At 40.9% G+C, this 19921-nt stretch overlaps 1 protein-coding gene across 1 annotated transcript; it reads right to left on the reverse strand.

Annotated features, from left to right (window-relative positions):
• Positions 1 to 11449: 11449 nt before the first annotated feature.
• plk3 (polo-like kinase 3 (Drosophila)) lies at positions 11450 to 19424 on the reverse strand. Its single transcript, XM_007567004.2, has 15 exons — positions 19083 to 19424; positions 18055 to 18162; positions 17846 to 17962; positions 17207 to 17336; positions 17009 to 17096; positions 16523 to 16618; positions 16239 to 16437; positions 15979 to 16105; positions 15734 to 15849; positions 14631 to 14751; positions 14460 to 14543; positions 13961 to 14123; positions 13739 to 13868; positions 13537 to 13647; positions 11450 to 13440 (listed from the first exon to the last, which is right to left on the reverse strand). The coding sequence occupies exons 1-15, from the start codon at positions 19296 to 19298 to the stop codon at positions 13243 to 13245; spliced, it is 2004 nt and encodes a 667-aa protein (XP_007567066.1). The 5' UTR covers positions 19299 to 19424; the 3' UTR covers positions 11450 to 13242.
• Between the last annotated feature and the right edge of the window lie 497 nt (positions 19425 to 19921).

A 19921-nucleotide genomic window follows, 5' to 3' on the forward strand; every position in this document is an offset into this window, starting at 1 on the left:
CCTGGGGTGGTCAAGGCCTAGATAGTAGTGTATTGTCTTGATTGCCAATAAAGCTCATCACTGAAAGAAAGGATCGTACTGGGATCTTATACACGGTCTGTTTTATATCCTTGTTTAAACAATCTTATTTGCCTTCAATCAGACAAAAGCTCATTCTTCTGTTTTCCCAACAAATTGTAATGTTTCTTTCAAATCTTTACCCTTTGTGCTGCAATGTTTATTTTTGGGGTTTTTTTAAGAGAATTTCCACATAAATCATGGCTGGACTCAAAGCCTCCTGTGTTGTTTTAGCACAAGCTTTTCATCTGAGCTAAAGTGTGTGTCAGGGTGAAACATGGCTCTCTGTGAGTGCAAGTGTGTCAGATGATCCACATTATGGGATTTCCCCCTCCAATCAGTCTGCTCTGGTCTGGAACCATTCTTTAGGGCTGTTCTGCTTTCTGGGGAGGAGAAAAAGAAGTGATAAAAGACAGGAAAAGAAGAGAAACGGGGACAGATGTTGTCAAGGGTGTGAGTGAAATTTAAAGACCAATAAAATAAAAAATAAAATAAAAAAAAACATGTTATGTTTTAGCGGGGTTGTTTACTTTTAATCTCTTCATCTTGGACAGTTCATTTAGAAATGACAGATAGGATTTAATGTCTTTCTTCCAGGTGTGCTTTAATGGCTTGGATATAAATCAGTGTTCAAAAAAGCCTGATGGGGGGGTTTGAAAGCCCCAGCACACAAATGAACAGAGCACAAAGTGTTCCTTTGAGACGTGTGAGAGGAACCGGGGAGCCTGGTCCTACAACACACTCCTTCTACTGCAGATTGACTGCAGCTCCAACATACTTGTAGTAGGAGGCTTTTCTGTGTCTTGATTGTCAACCAAAGAAAGAAGCCTCCAGAGAATTCATGGTGAAAAGAAAAAAAAAAAAAGGCTTGCGCTGTAGCTTGACAATAACAGCTTACAGGGGAAAACATTTAGCAGAAAAACAACGATATAAATCTAAATGATTTAAATGATTTTACATTTGGAATTTTCAAAAGAAAAAAATCTTTGTATGACTTAGTATGGAGAGAACAGCCACACACGTCAGTGTATTTCATGGAGATTTTATGTGATAGATCCACAGAAGGTGGATTATAACCGTGAAGTAGAAGTATTTTGTCCATCCCTCGAGTCAGTACTTTGTGGATCCAACGTTCTTTGGAATTACAGCTTCAAAGAAAGGCGTTGGCCTTGTAGGCCAAAACTTGTTTGGTGAGTCCCCTACATGATTATTGAGAGAACTAAAAATGGACTCCTTCCAAATTTCTTTTAACAATGGCTTCCCTGATACATGCTGTCCTTCTCCAATCTGTAAGTTTACATAGATGGTGATGTTTTGTCATAATTTTTCTATATGCATCTCCACATATTCATCCCTGGCCTGTCTGGTGTGTTTCTTCCTGATGTTTTTGATTGCTAATATTCCTTAATAAATCCCTGAGGTTTTCACAGGACCGCTTTGTTTGTACTGACAAATAATCTATGCAGACTTCTGAAGACAATTGTTTGTATTAAAACTTATTCAGATGTATCAGAGTAATGTTGACTGAAAGGGAAGCTATTTTTATGCTACTTTTCATGTTTTCCTTTCACTTCCTTGTTATGGGCTGCTTTCTGTTGGTGTACCACATGCAACTCCAATAAAATACATTGATGTTTGTTGAAACATAAAAAAAATGTGAAAAACCTCAAGAAGTATGATCACTTTTACAAGGCATTGTGTATATTCCCCACGTGATATGCCAACACCATTATCATGTGTACAGTTTCTCACCAGGGAATCACAAGGGATTTTTTTTTATTATTATTATTCCGTACGAAGCATAACCATGATGGAGAAGTATGATGCAACAATACTACCTCATGGGAAGTTATTTTAAGTTCCATATCAACCAAAAATCTCAAGTCATGAGACATTTGCATGACAGCAGACTCGATGGAAGTCAACTTAAGTTGGTCACATGATGAAGTGGGAGAAACTGGAGGAAGCCATGGTGAGTCACACCTCACAGTGAATCTGCTTTCTTCTTTCTATCGTTGCTTACCCTGTTAGAGATGCATGGAAGACGAAACCAGCTTCAAAACTATGTCTTCTTAACATATCGTTTGGTATTTATGTGTGTAGTTGACCTGTCTAGTCGCTGCCTGTGATCAGATGAGTGGAAGGTGCTGATCTGTCCATTCTCAATGATTTTATCCAGCAAGGGGTAGACTGTCAGACCCATTATATCTCCTTACGCATCTCATGAGTGCAGTTAGCCACGCTGTGCTCAGAACGCTTTCTTTCATCGTTTGAATCCTTCCGTTGCATGATATTAATAGTGAGCACTTATTTATTATCTGTATGTCTAGCTGCTGCTGTTAGTACATGTATCTGTGGTGAAACTCAACCCGAATGCAGGGGTGTAATACATCATCTCTTTGCTGCACGTGCCCTGAGAGAGTCGTTTAGGAAGCTTAATCTGGAGTCTCGCTGCATCCTCTGCATTACTGTTTTCTGGCCATCTGTTTCACAGTGCTGTGGCTTTCTGTCTAGTCAGCACAGCGTCTCCCTACCAAAGACATTAGTGGATTAACAGTCTCTCACACAAGCTGTCCGCACATTATTCACGGCTGCGGATGTGATGTTTCCAGAGCTATGAAAAATGCTGCCTTAGTGTGTGCTGACACAGAAAAAAATAAAAAATCGAAATAATTGATAACACTGATTATATATATTCTCTTTAGAGGTTCGATCAAAGTAGGTTTGGATTGGAGTCAATTTGGACCGTCGGTGTACTCTTGCGTATTGCATACAAACAGCCTCATGGTGCAAATCTCTGCTCTAACAATTCCCAAAGGTCCTCAGTGAGATTTAAATCTGTTAGTTTTAGAGACTCCGTGAAATGGTGTCTTATCCTGCAGAATGGAAACCGTTAGAAGATTAAAACAGTGGAGTAGCATGAAGAATGGGCATTAGTAGCAATGATCCTCAGGTAGGCTGTTGAGTGTATAAATGGTAGCAGGTTTCCAGTCTACAGCGTCCTCACATCCTGATGGAGCCATCAGGATGTGAGGTCAGCACAGAGACGTCAACCTGAGTGTTGCACAAAAAATCAGTACTCATCACATAAGGTGACGACCTGCAGCCTTCCATCATTCAGTCCCGATGAACCTACACGTAAGACTAATAGTGGCATTGTCAAATTGCAAAAAGGTCTGTGAGTTAATGTTGTTTTAACAATATAGGAAATTGGCACTGAGTGCATTTGATCTTAACAAGTGGAAAAAAGTCATAGCACTGCGGAGGTGTCTTTTATTTTTATCTCTCTTAAATGTTTGTTGTTGCGTGGGCACTGTGCATTTAGCTTCCTTTTCACCTGACAAACAGGAAGGTGAGTGTGTGTCAGTGCACACCACAGGATGTATGTTACTCATAATCATCTTTCCACTGAGTACAAATGTTTACCCTGTAAGACCACCTCTGTGACTATAAATAGCTTCTTTCTGTGTCACCACAAAAATCGTACATCAGACATACATGCACATGCTAAAGGGTTTCTCAGATAACAGAAGGTTGTTCTGAGATTTGACCTGCATGAGGTCAAAGCACATAGCTGCAGTCTGGATAGTTCTTTAGCTCTGTAGCTCAGAGAAGAGACTTTAAATTTTGTTCAATTATAAATCACTGAAAGGCTTATCACAACAATACATTGAACATCTGCTGTGTCAACCTTGCAGACCGCTCAAATCTTCTGGTTCTGGTCTGCTCTGCATCCCCAGAACCAGAACCAAACATGGAGAAGCAGCATTCAGCTTCTGTGCACCACAAATCTGGAACAAACTTCCAAAAAACTGCTGAAATGTACTATACAAAAAAAAAAAAACTTGATTGATTGATTGATTGTTTTGATTACGGAACAGATTGAGGTCTGTATTTTGCAGCAGGTCTGACTGAAGACGCAGTCGATGTATTTCATGAAGAAGACGCTCAGGTCTGTCCGTTACATTCTTCAATTTAGAAAGGATCCTTCATTTCACAATCATCTGCAGAGGATCCACACTCTCTAGAGCAGAACCAGCATTACCACCTTACAGATGGTGACAAAAAGAAGTTGCCCTGCCCACAACAGATCGATAGACGATCTGGAGCATCTCGAGGTCAACACCGAAGAACCAAAGCTCAAGAAATACAGCCTTTTCTGTCCCTCCTTGTGTACAGTTTTACTGTAGAGTCTCCAGCCTAGTCTGTTGTCATGGTGAATGCCGAGACATTAACAATCCTATTCAATAATGTGAAACTCATGTTCTAATTTATCTAATTTATGGAATATGACTGCATACTCCTCCACCACCTCAGTTTCCTATCACATGATGTAAATAGTGTTTTAACCAATTCCCGTTTCTCCAGAAATCTACAATCACCTCCTTTGTTTTTGGTCACATTCAAGATAAGATGATTGTTCCCACACCAAGCATGCATCCAAACAGTTGAAATGTTTCACATACTGAAATTGCAAGGATTTGGACTTGAACTATTGTTATGCTCTGCTGAGATGTAATTTCTGTAAATATTATAAAAAAGGCTTAGATTCTTTCCCTGTTAGCACAGGTTTTGACGTTATGAAGTTCTAGCTGGTAAGTATAACATTGTCCTCATTTTTTTAAAACTTTACTCTGTGACACTATTATTTGTGTGAAAAAGTGGTGAATAGCACAGAACAAAACTGGAGTCACTTCATAAACAGAAGACTTTGAAGAAACATTTTCAGCCTTCAAATGACAAGCATTGTTTAGTCCTTGAGTAATAATCAGACACTACTCATGCTTGAGGACTGAATCCATAAAAATCCATCCACAGTTTCCCGTTTTGTGGTGCTTCTTTTAGCATTCTTTTACATTTCATTTCAATGTATTGTGAATTTAATTAGAAAAAAACATGTGCAAAATGGATGCTGGTCGTTTGTCTTTTTGACCATTTTTTATCCACTTATGTCTTTTTTTTTTGCACCCACTTTCACTACTCACAGTTTAAAATTAATGTTCCTATATTTTCTTCATAGTCATCTGTAAAAATGTGGTTTTATGACTCAATAAATTATATCAACATATGTATGGAGTGATTTTTTTTTAATTTGATAAAGAGACATCTCTTTTTATCAAGCTACATTTAAAAATATTTATAAAAGAGTCAACTGGTCCAAATAAGACTCAGAGTCTAAATAAATGGAAATAAGTTGCAATACAACCATTCTGGAGAATAATATACAATTCAATTATGCTGGAGAGGGGATTTGGGCATTTTTATGAATATTTGTCTCTATAAATCAAGAAAGCACTCAACTACAAAGAAAGCAGACTGGTAGGCAAAGTCCAAAATTTAAGTAGCTCTGATCTGGATAAAATGGGGAATATTGACAGCTTATCAATTGACTGTGAAATGTAAACAAATAACAAATGTCTGCATCTGTAAATGAAGTATTTGTTAAGTAGTTTGTTTGTTTTGGGTTTTTTTTTCTCCTGACAGACTTCCCATTTTACATAACAGAAATTACTGCTATAATTTGTATATAAGTAAAGTAAATTGAATTACATCTAGACTGGCACAAAGCGATTCCAGAAAAAGGTTGATTGCTGGCATAAGGAAGCCCCGAAAAAGGTTTAAGGTGACGTCTGAGATCATAACTGCTGTCTGAAAAGAATATGCCTCCTGAGGGAAGTATATTTTACAGTGCTATGGTCCAATAGTCGACTGGGGAAGCTATAAATGTGAAACAACTATCTGGGAAATATATGTGCCGCTCTGAACAATGCATTAGGATGTAGTGGATCTAAATTAAAAGTCGTGGGAAGGGAAAGGTCATGATGAAACTCTTGTTCCTGAGAGGAAACCAGTGCTAGTAAGTAACCCTCCTAAAGCATAACTTTTCCTGCATGCATTCATGTGGGCTGTGGGTTGCAGCTTTGGCTGCAGCTTATGAGGAAAGAGCATTACAATAGCCTCTCTCTCTCTCTTTCTCCCTTTTTCTCACTCACTCTCTCTCTCTTTCTTGTGCACATACTGTGGGGTGGGCCGGAGAGAGAGGAAGCCCTTGAGAAAACAGAAGTTACTAATTAGGTAAAATTGTCCCAGAGCAGTTGGATGTCTGGCTGAATTCCTCCTCTGCCTGCCTGTCTCCAGATGTTTGACTTCCTGCAGCTTTGACTTTGGTTTGAGTGTTGATTCATTTTCTGTTATCACAGCGGGAGACATTGGGGTGATCATTAGTGAGAATAAATAATGAGCCCAACCTCAAAAGACAGACACAAAGGTATGACAGAAAATAGTAGAAGGGCATAAAAGCAATCCAAAAACAAGTAACTTATTCATTTAACCCTCTTTTCTTTCATGGGGATCAAAATTACCATCCAAGTAGATTATACTGTTTCATTTTTAATAAATGTCTATTTCTTTTTCAATAATTAGCATACAATTTTAGACTAAACACTGTACAGCTGCTTTAGGTCCAGTTTTAGATCTTGTGCTATCTACACCAGTCGTGCTCCACGACAAGCAGATTCAACCAGTCATCACAATGATGCTGTTGGAAAATAGGAGGCTCCTCCCAAAGTGCGCCACTACACCACTAAATAGCTCTGGGAACCCACCAAAGAGGCCGCTGCCACCAAATTCCCCAGATTCAGTTCCAACCAAGCGGCAACAGGAAGCACCAAAACAATTCCAGTAATTCTGCAACCCACAGAACCCAGAGGAACCGCTGCCAGGGTCCCATGTGCCTGTCCCTGTAAGAGCCAGGGGAGAATAAAGCTGTTTGTGAGTAGTTTACAGAACCATGCAACACAGTAACATATCTGTTACTCTAGTATAAATGTTTCTAGTATAAATCTCTTTATCGGTATATCCTGCTGCCATCAGGTGGCATGTGGGCACTGCTCCTTAGCAAATAGCTTGCGAACCAAATTAAAAAAGAAAGTCAAAAACAACCATAACATAATAATATATTATTAATATATTGATTGATCTAAAGGTGTTGATCATTTTTTTCGTATCATCATTAGTGTCAATGACACCATGACAAAGCCTTGTGTCAAGCACTGTTGTCAATAGAAACAGAATACACCAAAAACATTTGATCCCTTTATACAGATTTAACGTTGTGTAGCATCTCAGTCTTCATTCATTAGGCTTCTTAAAATGTCGCCCCACCCTGAGCAGCTATAATAGCTTAAACTCTTCTGGGAAGGCTGACTGTCTTTTTCTCCCCTGGTAACTGAGCAAGAGGCGGGGTACACCATGAACAGTCCTGAAGTTTGACTTCACCTTTCGCGTTTCTGTAAACCTCACTCCGGGAAAACGTTGTTACAGTGAGCAAGATGTGACTTTATTGAAGATAGTAAACGCATGTGTTAAGTTAGGTTTAAAAGTAAATAATAAAACTAAGCAATGTTTAGGAGACTTGTTTTTACAATAGAAAAAAAAACAGCTTTATTCAGATAGTTATGCAGAAACAGTTTTTTTTTTTTTTTTTGATAAATTATGCATTGTATACAGAAATGGATGCCACAGCATTTTGAATAAAATTGGGAAACTGGGATTTGGTTTTGACAAATAAGTGGATGATTTCAAAGGGATTTACTTTCTGTTCACACGTTGAGCTGCTCTGACCCAACGGGATATCTTTTACCAATTTATACAATAAAATCTTATATCATCATAGCATCTGGGAAAAAAAAAAAAAAAAAAAAAAGCTTGACTCCATGCTAAAGAAGATTATCTCCGACAAATGATTCAACAAAACGACTCCATTTCGTAAGCGCGGACTGACTCAGAGAAAAGTTCCCAGAAAGTTTCAGTCTGACATTCGGCTTCGTGTTCCTAATGGGAACCAGAGGGAGACTTGTAAAAGGAAACACTTATTTCCTGTAGGACCAGAGAGTGACGTACATGAGAGTGAGCTTACTGCAGCTTTAGCGAGCCGGAATGTGACATCAGCAACTGGATCCCGGATGAAGGATAAACCACGCAACCGACACAAACACACACTCACAAACATCAGAGCCGGACCAAGACGTGGTTGAGGGTCAGTGGAACACAAACAGAGGAAGGGAACCGACTTCTTTAGGCGTGCCACCCACTTCGCCTCCTTGACTCGTGTTCTTCAAGGGTTTTATGGACGGCAGCAGTGGGGGAAACACGTGGTCCTCACAGGGAACATAATCGCTTCAAGAGCTCTTAAATAGGTGTCCTTGTATCTCAAAAGACTGCGGAGGGTGCTAACATGACAGATGCACTTGAGAATACTTTTCAGCGTCAAGCTTTTGTATTTCCATCCTCGGCAAAGCTATTAAAGCAACATTATGAAATCACACACACACACACACACACATTGCAACCAGCCGGAGAAAAGTTTAGATTAGATCCTGTCTGTAGAAGAGAACGGTTGCTAATTTGGTTATATGAAAATATCACTGCCAGTGATTAAGCACAGCCGTTGACTGAAACAAGGATGTCATTAGATTTTGGATTCATGCGAAAATCATCAGATTGGGAAGAAGGATGGAGGTCTGACACTGTATCTTAGATAGCACAAATGAAAGCAGTTAGATCAAATAAAATTGAAAGTTGGATTGGACTTGTTTTAAAGTAGTCATGGACTTTCTAAACTAAATCAGGCAGACCTAATAGATGGACTTGTAGTATGAGTTATTTTTGCAGTCTTTGATGTTCTCTCGCAAACAGAGCCATCCACATTTCTGAGTGAATATGTGAATCGCTTTTTGGTGCTTTAAGAAAAATGATTTTAATAAGTGTTTCTTTTCATGTTAGTTTGGGAAAATTAAAAAAAGAAAAAAAAAAAGAAAATGAGGAAGATTTCAAGAGGAGGCCCTTTTCAAGAACAGCAGGCTGAGACAGTCATCACATTCCTGAAGGGAGTTTGGTGTATTGCCAACAAGGTGCAGAACACTATGTTACATAGTTTGAGATGTTCTAACACTGACGTTGCTATGGAGAAAGCTTGAGATGCTCCTCTTCTTTCTGCTGATAATGCAGCATGCTTCACACGTTTCCACAACAATGTGAGTCTCTTACCCATGTCCAGAACTGACAAGCATTTCCTTTCCTTATCTAGAGAAGTCATTCAGAACATATGAGACGGATGTTTATTTTTAATGGGTTTTTTTTCTTTTCACTTTGATGATGAAAACCAGGCACATTTGTAACCAAAATTCAAACAGGCCTTGACGTTTCAAATTAGTTACCACACATTCATACCTGCTGAGACCTATTCATGCCTTTCGTAGTTACTGGTAATTTAGTCCTGGCTTTCCTGGAAGGCTGCTTGTTGTTTTGTTGTTTTTTTTTTCCAGGAGCTGATGTATCTTCAACTAAAAATAGGCGTTTTAGTCGACTCATCCAATCTCTCCTGTTTTTTTCATTATATGTTCTTTTTGCAGTCTATATTCTGTTGTTTACAACAATTTTCGCACATTGTGAGATTGGCACCGATCTCACTAGCTTGAATATTGTGCTCTAAATCGTATACGTAAACAAACACGTCTACAGTGTTTCTTCAGTGCTTCCTATTGATTTTCTTGTTTTGTTTTCTTAATTGATGTATCAGTTTGTGACAAAGTGTCGACACTTTCTTGCCAACGCAAGAAAGCGACGATTAAAAAGCGACGATTTGGAAAACCTGAAAAGCTGGCCTTCTCCCCGGCTTTGTTTGTAACTCATGGAGTCATGTCCTTTTTTGGACCTGTTACCCTTTTCTCATCCAAAGTGGCTTTCAATGCAGCACATACTCTTAGGATGCCTTTGTTTTACTCACAAATGACAGACATTTAGTTACTGCCGGAAAGCAGAATTTAAAGAATGTAGAGAAGTAAACAAGAAAATGCCTGGGGCATAATCTGCTGATGTGAACTATGATAGTTCCCGACTACTGGTCGAGTTCTTTGAAGTGATCACATTTCCAAGGAGACAAACAGAACAGTCCGACTGAAGCCTTGCTTCCAGGCGTCTGTACCAGAGATTTCAGCAAGTATGAGATTGTTAGACCGCCAAGGCTGCATTTCTGCATTTTAAGCATTCTGATGAAGTTATGGTGCTGGGCATATTTGTAACCCTTGGTGAAGGTCTGTAAAAGCCTTAAAAAAAATTCAAAGGTTTGGCTTAGAAAAATCCAAAGTTTTTATCTCAAAACCGTCAGTGGGGAGAACGTTCTTTGGTCACAGAAATGACAGCAAGGCAGAGTTATTGGCACCTTAGTTCTCATTAGAACTAAGGTGCCAATAACTTAGTTCTTGCTTCCAGGCGTCTGTACCAGAGATTTCAGCAAGTATGAGATTGTTGCAGTATGAGATTGATACTTGCAGCATTCAAGTATCTTTGACATTTCTTCTTTCCACAATCTCTCAATTGTGGAAAGAATTGTTCAAAATCTTTAGTCCTCTTCTTCTCCTACGTTCCCCCCCACAGGTGTCCTGTGGGATTTAGCATTGCAGCAGCCATGAAAGATGGTTGATTTTATACCTTTCTGAGTTGATTAGCCCAGGTGAGTAAGTTCATTTTCCTTCACACAAAGAGCCATTTTCACTTTACCGGCAGGGCCCAAAACGTTTTTTTTTTTTTCATGATGCCAGGTTACATGGGTACTGAAAGCAGAACAGACCTAAGCATCACTGATCCTCTACCATACTCAACAGAGGGGGTTGATACTCTGCCATTTCCAATATTAATCCTTGGTTTCATGTCAGACCGCATCTCATCTGGAGTGTTTGTTGCTGCAACGCTATATATGTCATCCGAACAAAGCATCCGATTCCTCCAAATAGAGTTTGGCAAACAATGATGTTCATAACAGGACAGCGAAGGATTTGAGCATCCTATTAAATATTCTGGTATTTCAAAATAGGCTTCCCCACATTTGTTGTCTAAACTTTTTATTCATCTCTGCATAATGAGTTGTAGATAAACACTAGATTACTGAAAAGATGTCATGTATTCTGAAGAAGACACCTTCTCCTGTTAATACAGTTACCAACTTTGGCAAGAATCCCAAAGATGCATTTCTTGTAGCCATCTACCAGTTTGACATCTTTCTTCCAATCACTTTGAATTGTGAGGTTATTCCATGTACTGCCTGGTTTTGTGATAAAGAGGCTGCTGGCTTCTTTAGTGACATTTTAAGGTATTAAAATTGTGTTCTGCTGTTTGGATGACCGCTTAGTTGGTCTCATTTTCCAGCAGATAGTGTTTTTTTTTTTTTGTTGCCATTATGAGCTGTTCACACTTTAAGGCAGCATGGTCATACATATGACACCTTGGTCGTTCAAAAAAAATGACTAGATTCAAGAAGTTTCAAACTACACAACATTGGAGAATAAAAAAAAATCATGATGAAAGGTAAAGTACAACTCAGATGCAAAGTAAATTAATTTTCAATAAACTTTATTTTTGTCCCAATTTCCCCCCAAAACATGACATACAAAAGAAGGTGATCGGAATTGAACATTTCCTAGTGTCAATACCGCAACATTTACACAATAAATAAAAAAAAAAAAGAAACATGTATAAATAAAAAAATAAATAAAGACATTATGTGCCAAAAAAATAAAGACTCTTCTGAATTGGCAGATGGCTTTCACAACACTGGGTGTTTTTGGGGAACACATGTAGGCAATACTTGCATTCCAGGTCACAGTTTTAAGGACACAACTCTGGATCAAGAAAGCAATGTAAACCAGAAGGATTACAGTACAGTACAACAGAATACAATGTTTTCTTTTTTCCCATTGTGGATATTATTGGGCTATATACTTCTAACAGTTGTTCTAAAAGCTTATACCAGGTAGTGAGAGTGTAGTGCTATTGGATTTACTTTTGCTACTTGGCTCGAAGTGCAAAAGTAAACTCCGCCTTTAAAAACCCATCTGAAATCTTGCATGTAGCCAGCTTGACATTCAACAAAGGGTTGTTATTGCACTATACAGACATCCCTCAGAAAGGCACTTTTATCCAAACCTCCACACCCTCAGGTTCCCAAAGAACGCAGCCTCGTTTCCTGGCACTTGTGTAGAGGACACACATTCACCTATACTGCAAGTGAATTTAAAACTGAATTATTGTTTAAAACCGAAACCTTTAATAGTTTTGTTAAAAACGAATAAAATTTAACATGTGCGTAAAAAAAAAAAAAATGTAGTCAAAGAAAATAAAGCAAATAAAAGTGCAAAACAGTGTTCATCCCTGTAGCATCTTGTATACCGCATCAGTGAAATTTGCATTGGAAATAAAATAAAAAAAGTGACATTGCAGCAAAAGAAGCAATGACTTAGTTTCGCCTTCATTTAATGAGCCTGAAAATATTGTGCGTGTGAGGTTAAGATCTTAAGTGATCTTTTGTTGGCTCATTTTCAGAAAAAAATAAAATAAAAAATGAATGTGCGCCATATTCCATAAAGGCCAGAAGTCGACTGAGGGTAGGAGGTTCTCTCTCTCAAGTCAAACTATTCTTACATCTGAAAGCAACTCGGCTTTAAAAAAAAAGAAAAAAGATCACAGTTGCAATCTACAGGGAGGGAGAACTTGCTGCTGAAATGCTTTTTTTTGGAAAACAGAGCCTCACCGCATTTCAACCACAAGATCAACCCTTTTCATTTGCAAGCAATTTGAACAGTTTTGTTTTAGTGTTTAGGAACCTTTGAGAAACCGTGCCTGCACAGTCAATCAGCTCAACGGCTGCAGGGTCATTGGTGCACAAAGATCCATCGAGAAGCAACGGTTCTGAGTGAGTAAAGGAGAGTTAAGTGGGTCTTCATGTACGCCTTCCATCGTTTCAGACAAGGTACTAATCTCTTCTTTCAGGTATCAAAACCTTCCAGGTGGATACCTTTTGGAGGCAAAAACTGGTAGGCACAAACCCTTCGGGCAGACGCTTCTTTGGGTAACTTCACCACCGCTCAATGTCATCAAGGTCATTCAAACCAATCACCCTGGCAACAGGAGTCCAGGAAAGATTGTCACTCAGTCGAATTGAGCAGGTTTTCAGTTAAAAACAGGCTTCACCTGCCCTCTGCACTGCCTTAACAAAAAAAAAGTAAACAAAAACGAGCAAAGGCCAAGTAAGGGAAACAAAGAAAAAAAAAACAAAAAACAAAGTCAGTAACCGGTCTGGCTGCTTCTTAAGTATCTGCCACTCAGCCTGCAAGACCGAGAGCTCTGCTCTCAGGCGTCGGTGTGGTGTTGGAGCAGCTGGACCACATATCTGAGTCGGTGACGTAGCTCAGCAGTGCAGCCCATCTCATTTAGCATGCTGAGGAGGTACGTGCACGAGACGCGCTCCCGGCTGATGTAGGTGAGCAGGTAGGCGTCGTCGGACGACTTGCACAGGATGATCTTTGTGTGGTCGGTGTAGAAGTTCACCTGGAAAGAAAGGGTTGAAAGCAGGATTTAAGCAAAGGCGAGACCAACGCTTTTTAACAACTTGCTCCGTTTTAGAATCTGTGAGCGTGCGCCAACCTGCAGGGTGCCATTGTTGAAGAGCATGACAAGAGCATGGTCGGTCTTGACCCACTGAAGCAGCAGAGGAGGGGGTCCGGAGCTTTGCTCCTCACAAGGAAGATCGCCACCCTGAGAGGAATAGAAATGTTTGGTTAGATCGTCTTTGACTCCATTCTGCTAGGTTTACTTTCATTTACAGCCACAGACAAAAGCTCCATACCTCCATCAAGTTCTGCTCCATGTAGTTGGCCATGAGTTCAACAATCTGCTTCTGGCTGCGAAGCTGCTCAGGTAGCGACTGGGTTGGGAATGTGAAGTGTTTGTTGTTGGTCAAGCAGTAGTGAACCGTCCTGTTGGCAAAGGGAATTTTATTAGATAAAAATCTTCAACAAAAAAAAAAAGTCAACCCGGACGTTTTTACAGCATCATCTGAGCCACTTACTTGCGTTGGTCACAGAGGCTGAGATGTGTTCCCTCATTGAAGAGCACGCCGATGCTTTGGTTGGAGAGCTGGTATCCAAAACCATATTTGTTGGAGTAGTCGACCCATTTTGTGACCCAAAGGAAGGACTGAGGCCGGGACAAGCAAGGCGGGTTTCTGGTAGCTGGGGAGAAAGCGAAGGAGAAACGATCTGGTTAAGATACCTGCCGTTATTTAGAGTCCACAAGTCAGCATCTTACCAACGCCATTAATGCAATAAAAGGTGCACGGCTCAAAAAATGTTGAGATGCTTTAGTCAGCAGGTATTTCAAGGACTTAAATGGCTGAGGGCAAAGGAGGGAGGAAAAAAAAGTCTGAGTGGAAACGAATTAGCTCACACGAACTCCTGTTTACGTTAATGATTTGGCATCACTACCCGATGATTCACGTTACGGTAAGCAGCTTTTCGTTTCTTTGCTACAAATCGAATACCAATTATAGCCAAGCTTTCCAAACTCACCTGCAGGCATGGTGGCCAGGCAGTTCTTCAGCTCCTTCATGGCAGCTTCAGCCACAGCAGCAGGAGTCAGGACATCCTCACAGGCTGGTGGGGAAAGCAAGAATATGCCCATTACAAAATAAGCAAGAAAAGTGAGAAATGTCAGGAAATCAGACTTGAACAAAAACCTACGTTCGGTGCTGCTGGCCATGGTTCCCTTGAAGGAGCGGGAGATTGACTTTCTGGACTCCTCCTCAGCAGGAGTTTGTTCGAGAGGCACGGGACTGACCAGCTGATCACCAGGAGAAGGTCCCTGAAAGGAAAACATCACGATTAATGACACATTCAGCATTAAAAAATACAATACAGATCGCAGAGAATGAAGGAATAATCCCAGGTTAGAGAACGGCGACTGCAGACATGCTCTAGAACGAGAATGAGTCAATGCTTGCAAACTCTTCCAGCTCCTGCAGCAATGTTGCAACATCCACTGCATCGTAAACGACTGGCACGTCATTGGCTACGGTTTTTTACTTTAAGCTTGCAAATGCAAGATGCAAAGAGGTGAAAATGCCTTTAACACGCAATGCCATACGAGCGCGGTAATTTGTTTGGAATCATCAGTCACAGTAACTGAATTCAAGTTAATCATTCCAAGTACATTGACCAAGGAAACATCCAAGTTCTTAGAACAAAACAATGTGGCTCTATAAATAGAAGCTGGACCAGTCAGTTTAGGGGATGGGCCAACTGAGCAACCTGCTGCTGAGGCATTTAGTCTTTAGTGGTAGATAACCATCTTTTCTAATGAGCACATCGTGTGCATGTGTTCTCCCATAAAAGTGTTTAAACGGACCACAAAATCAGTTTTCCCCTTACATAATTTAAAGAAAAACAAAAAGCCCACAGTAGCCCCGACAATAAGCATCCAGCACAAGTCGACCGTGGCAAATTTCTTACTTGAACACCTCTAACAATAACTTGTATGCAAATACCCAAAACTTTATATGGTCACCTTGTGTTTACTCTTAATTATCTTTTTTGGTGAGTGCATTTGAAACAATTTTGAAAAAGAAACTTCCCTTCACATTAAAAGAAATCTACTGTTCCCCACTTTCACACCATGTATGATGAGGTCTTAGCATGTGATACTGTGCCAGCTTTGAGTTTCAGCTGCCAGAATGACTTGCCAGTTCTTCTCCTTTTAATTAAACCAGGTTGCTATTTGCTTGGAAGAGCAAGGGAACATTTAAATCACACACACACAAGAAAAAAAAAAAGGCAATAAGACGTACCTCATTGGCTCCCACTGTTTTGTAGCTTATCTGCCTGTTGATGGAACACTTAACGATGCCCGACACCAGCTTGGAAATGTCTTTGTCGTCTTTTTCCTCGCATGGAATCTTCTCTGCTGTGAAGAGAATCGCGGTTCTAATGAGCCACGGCCCTTTGAAAGGCTTCAAGCCAAAAGCCTGAATGCAGTCCAGTAGGTTCATTAGCTTTTAAGGCTATATTTAAAACTGCTCGGTGACTGTTTTACCTTTTGCCTTTTTCTTGCCAAAGAAGCTCTTTGCCATTTTAGTGAAGAACTTCTTGGCAGGGCTTGGCGGATGGAGCTCTGGTACCATTACACAGCTGCTGGGAGGGAGTTTGTCAGGGGTGAAACCCTGAAAATCAAAAGAGAAAACAAGAAAAAAAAAAAAAAGCTTAATCTTTGTCATGGAACTACAAAGTCGCTAATCATGAGATGATGGCACAACGTTATTATGCAAACTGCGACAGTGCTGGGAAATGACATACTTTGGAGAAGAATTCATGGTTGAGAATTTGATCCAGAGTCAGTCTGTCGCTGGGGTTTTTCTGCAAGATGCTAGAGATGAGTTTCTGTGCAGCGGGGGAAATTGTGGAGGGGAGAGTGTATCGGACTTCTTTTATACACTTGTACGTCTCTTTCAAGTCGAGCGTTTCAAAGGGAGGGTTGCCGCACATCAGCGTGTACCTACGAGGACGAAACCAGAGACGTCACTGGTCAGTTTCACGCCAAAAAAAGCGAGGTCCAACGGAGCCCACTAAACCAAACTCACATGACGCAGCCGAGCGACCAGACGTCCGACTCCGTGCCGTGGCCCTGCCTGTTGAGCACCTCGGGGGCCAAGTAGTTTGGAGTTCCGCAGATGGTTCTGAGAAAACAGGTGCATGTTTGAGTACCGAGTAGAATTCAAAACAGTTTCTATTATGCAACAGTGACAAAGAGGACGAGCCGAAGTCTTTTGTTTTTTCCTGCTACACTCATTCTGGTATGCCACAGGAAGATCACTAAAGTACTGAAACTCTGATCTAAGCCCTGCATTCAACTGCCACTTGGAAACTGGTTCAGGCAGGTACTTGCAGGAGGAAAGCAGTGGGAGGAGGAAACTGCTTAGTAACTGAGGTAATGGTTTTTAGGTTAAGCTGCTTTGAGCAAAAAAAAAAAAAAAAATGGCCAATTTAGTCTTTCCGGAAAAAGTTACTCAAATGCTCTCCCAATTATTTTTAGTATTCAAAGATTTTGTTTTAAATCAAGCACTCACTTTTTCCTCTGTTCAACCGTCTCCAACTTGGCAGCGAGGCCAAAATCGCCAAGCCGCAACTCCATGTTCTCGTTGATGAAGAAGTTACCTGAAAAAGGGACAAATGCCTTTGTTACATCAGCATTCCACAGAGGACGTGCGTGTGACGAACGCAGCATCAGATTCCCGGGATGCCTTAGCGGAGTTTCATTCACGTACCTAGTTTGAGGTCTCTGTGCAGGATCCCCCGGTTGTGGAGGTACTTCAGTCCGGATATGATCTGTCTGAGGTAATATCGCACCTCTGGCTCCGTCAGAGTGCGTCTCTCCTTCCAAATGTGTGCCAGGGACTAAAGAGACAAAGTGACGAGGAGACAGTCAAACCCTGCGCTCCTTCAAATGCACACATTCATTACGGCATCTGTGTGAGAGGTCAAAGTTCAGACAACTGCTTGCAAAGAATAGCAAGTTGGTTGTTTCTTTAACTCTCTGGGGCTTTTCAATAAGTTGCTTGTCAAATACCAAAACTGTGGCTATGCTTTCATAAAACTCTGTGTGATACAGTTTTGTTAGATATTCAAATCCAACTTTGATGCATAAAATACAGTATTCTTGTCAAGTTATTTTCTGATGGATTCAGAGACTACAGATGGGACTGTAGTGTTTTCCTCTCAATCTCTTCAACTATACCCCTCAGGTAACATGCACAAATGAAAGCTCTTTATCTGACAAAATTTGAGAAGCAAAATTGGAATTTGAAAGGAATTGATGAAGGTTTGAAGAAGAAGGAAAAAAAAAGAGCAAACTATTTGATTTAAGAAACTGCACCAAATCATTCCGGAGAATTCCAGCATCTCACCTTGCGACTGCAGAGCTCCAGGAATATGTAGATGTTTTCATGGTCCTCAAAATAATGGGAGAATTTCACTACATGCTTGTGCGACAGGGACCTGTGCAGGTCGATCTCATTCGTAATCTGGTGAAATGTAAATACAGATGAGTTAGTGAACACGTTCCAGACAGATTCAAGATTACGCAATGGACTCCGGCATAATGAGACGAGTGTACCTTTTCCCTCTGGTGTGGTTTGGAGACCCTGCTCTGAGGAATCACCTTCACAGCATACATTTTGTTGTTGGACAGGTCTGTCATCTCATAGCATCGTGCAAAGCCACCCTTTGGAAAGCACAGTCACGGGTTAAAATGGTTAAAACCCTGCAATGGTCATAAATAAATCAGCCTCCATGGCAAAGCCTTTCAGCTGGGGATCAACAGCTTTGGACTGAGCAATTAAAGCGATTCGCCATCTGTAATTTAGCAGCTTCATAGAAACAAGGCCGATCTACTCAGTGGATCGTTTCCGTACGCAAGTCAAGAGGCGCGTTTGGGTCCGAGTCAGACAATCGGGTGTTTATTGCTGCATCTTCTTGATGCGATCATGTCTCCACATGCTGGGGGGGGGGGGGGGGGGGAGATGTGAATTGATGAAGCACACCGCACTGCTGCTGCATTCATTAACCGTGAAAGTGACGGAGAGGTTTCCAGCTCTGCGGCAGGAGGAGGGGGGGAGGGAGCAGGCGGGAAGGGGGGAGTCTGGCTCACGGCCCTCCGCCGCAGCACATACATGACATGATGGAGCAACACGTTGAGGAAAAAAAAAAATACTAAAAAAAAAAAAGGCTTCTTTCAGTGTGACTACCTTAGAGGGAATGAGACAAAAAGAAGCCATATAAGGTCAAAGAAAACGCGAGGAATGTTCTGCTCAGTCATTCCTGAGATTGTTTTTTTTTTTTTTTTTTTTAAAAAAAAAAAAAAAAAACAAGGTGTTGCAAGCAGGAGCTGGGCACACCTTGGGTCTGATTCATTCATCAAAAACCCCGCACAGCAGGTGGAGGATATGTAGGGTTAGATTTGGCACACCCACCACGAGGTTCTCCCCTCTAAATCCTCCCCAATAACCAACATACATGGAACATACTTCACCGCGACTCCCAATCTGCGTCTCAGATCATAATTTATTCAGCTTCTAGATGGATCTGTCGCGAACTGGTAGAACAGGATAGGAGCGCATGGACGATAATCAGGCTCTGCCTTACCTTGCCCAGAAGCTTCCCTTTGCTGTAGGACCTTCCCGTCTTGGGGTCCGTCACCACCTGAGCCAGCTCGGGTTTGCCGTGCTCGGGTTTATTCCTGCTGTTCTTCGTCGCGGCGGAGGACTGGTGGTGTCCGCGCTCCGGGACAGGCTTGAATAAATCCGCGTTCATGTTGTGGCACGAAATACGCTGCGCCGCGTTAAAACAACCGGAATCCATTTAAACGTTCTCGATGAAATGCTGTATCCAAATCCTTCCTCCTGCGTTTTTCTCAGAAAGAATTATGATGCTGTGTGCTAATTCCCTCCGCTCCGACTGTCTCCATCTGGCGTGTCTGGACGCAGATCTGCGAGGCTTTATAAGTCGGCCGTGACGTCACGGAAGACGGGCTGGGGAGGAGGGAAAGAGGAGGAGAAAGTTGATTTGCTCAGCTTGTCTCACTGAAATATGGATGCATGAGATATATATGAATGAAACAATACATACAACAATAATCCACAACAGTTTACAAGATTAGGTCTAAATTCAGATTTTAATCGTCATTTCAGCTTTTTTTTTTGTTGTTTTTTTTTTTGTTTAATCTGATTTTTACTTACTTATTTTCTTATAATCAAATGTTAATTGATACATACGTTTATGGACACATCGTCAACACGTCAGCAAGTTTGTGTAATGCAATGAAAGACGCTGAAAGAGCTGCTACTATTCCCAACCCTATAAAAACAACAGCATGGTGTAAACCGCTTCATAAAAAGCCCAGAATTCCCCCGAGTCAAAATCCGACAATTTCTACAGAAGGCTGCCACCTGCTGGAGAAAGCGTGCAAAAAAGGAAATGTTCTC

The sequence above is a fragment of the Poecilia formosa genome, unplaced genomic scaffold, assembly GCF_000485575.1.
Source record: "Poecilia formosa unplaced genomic scaffold, Poecilia_formosa-5.1.2 Scaffold202, whole genome shotgun sequence".
Taxonomy (NCBI): domain Eukaryota; kingdom Metazoa; phylum Chordata; class Actinopteri; order Cyprinodontiformes; family Poeciliidae; genus Poecilia; species Poecilia formosa.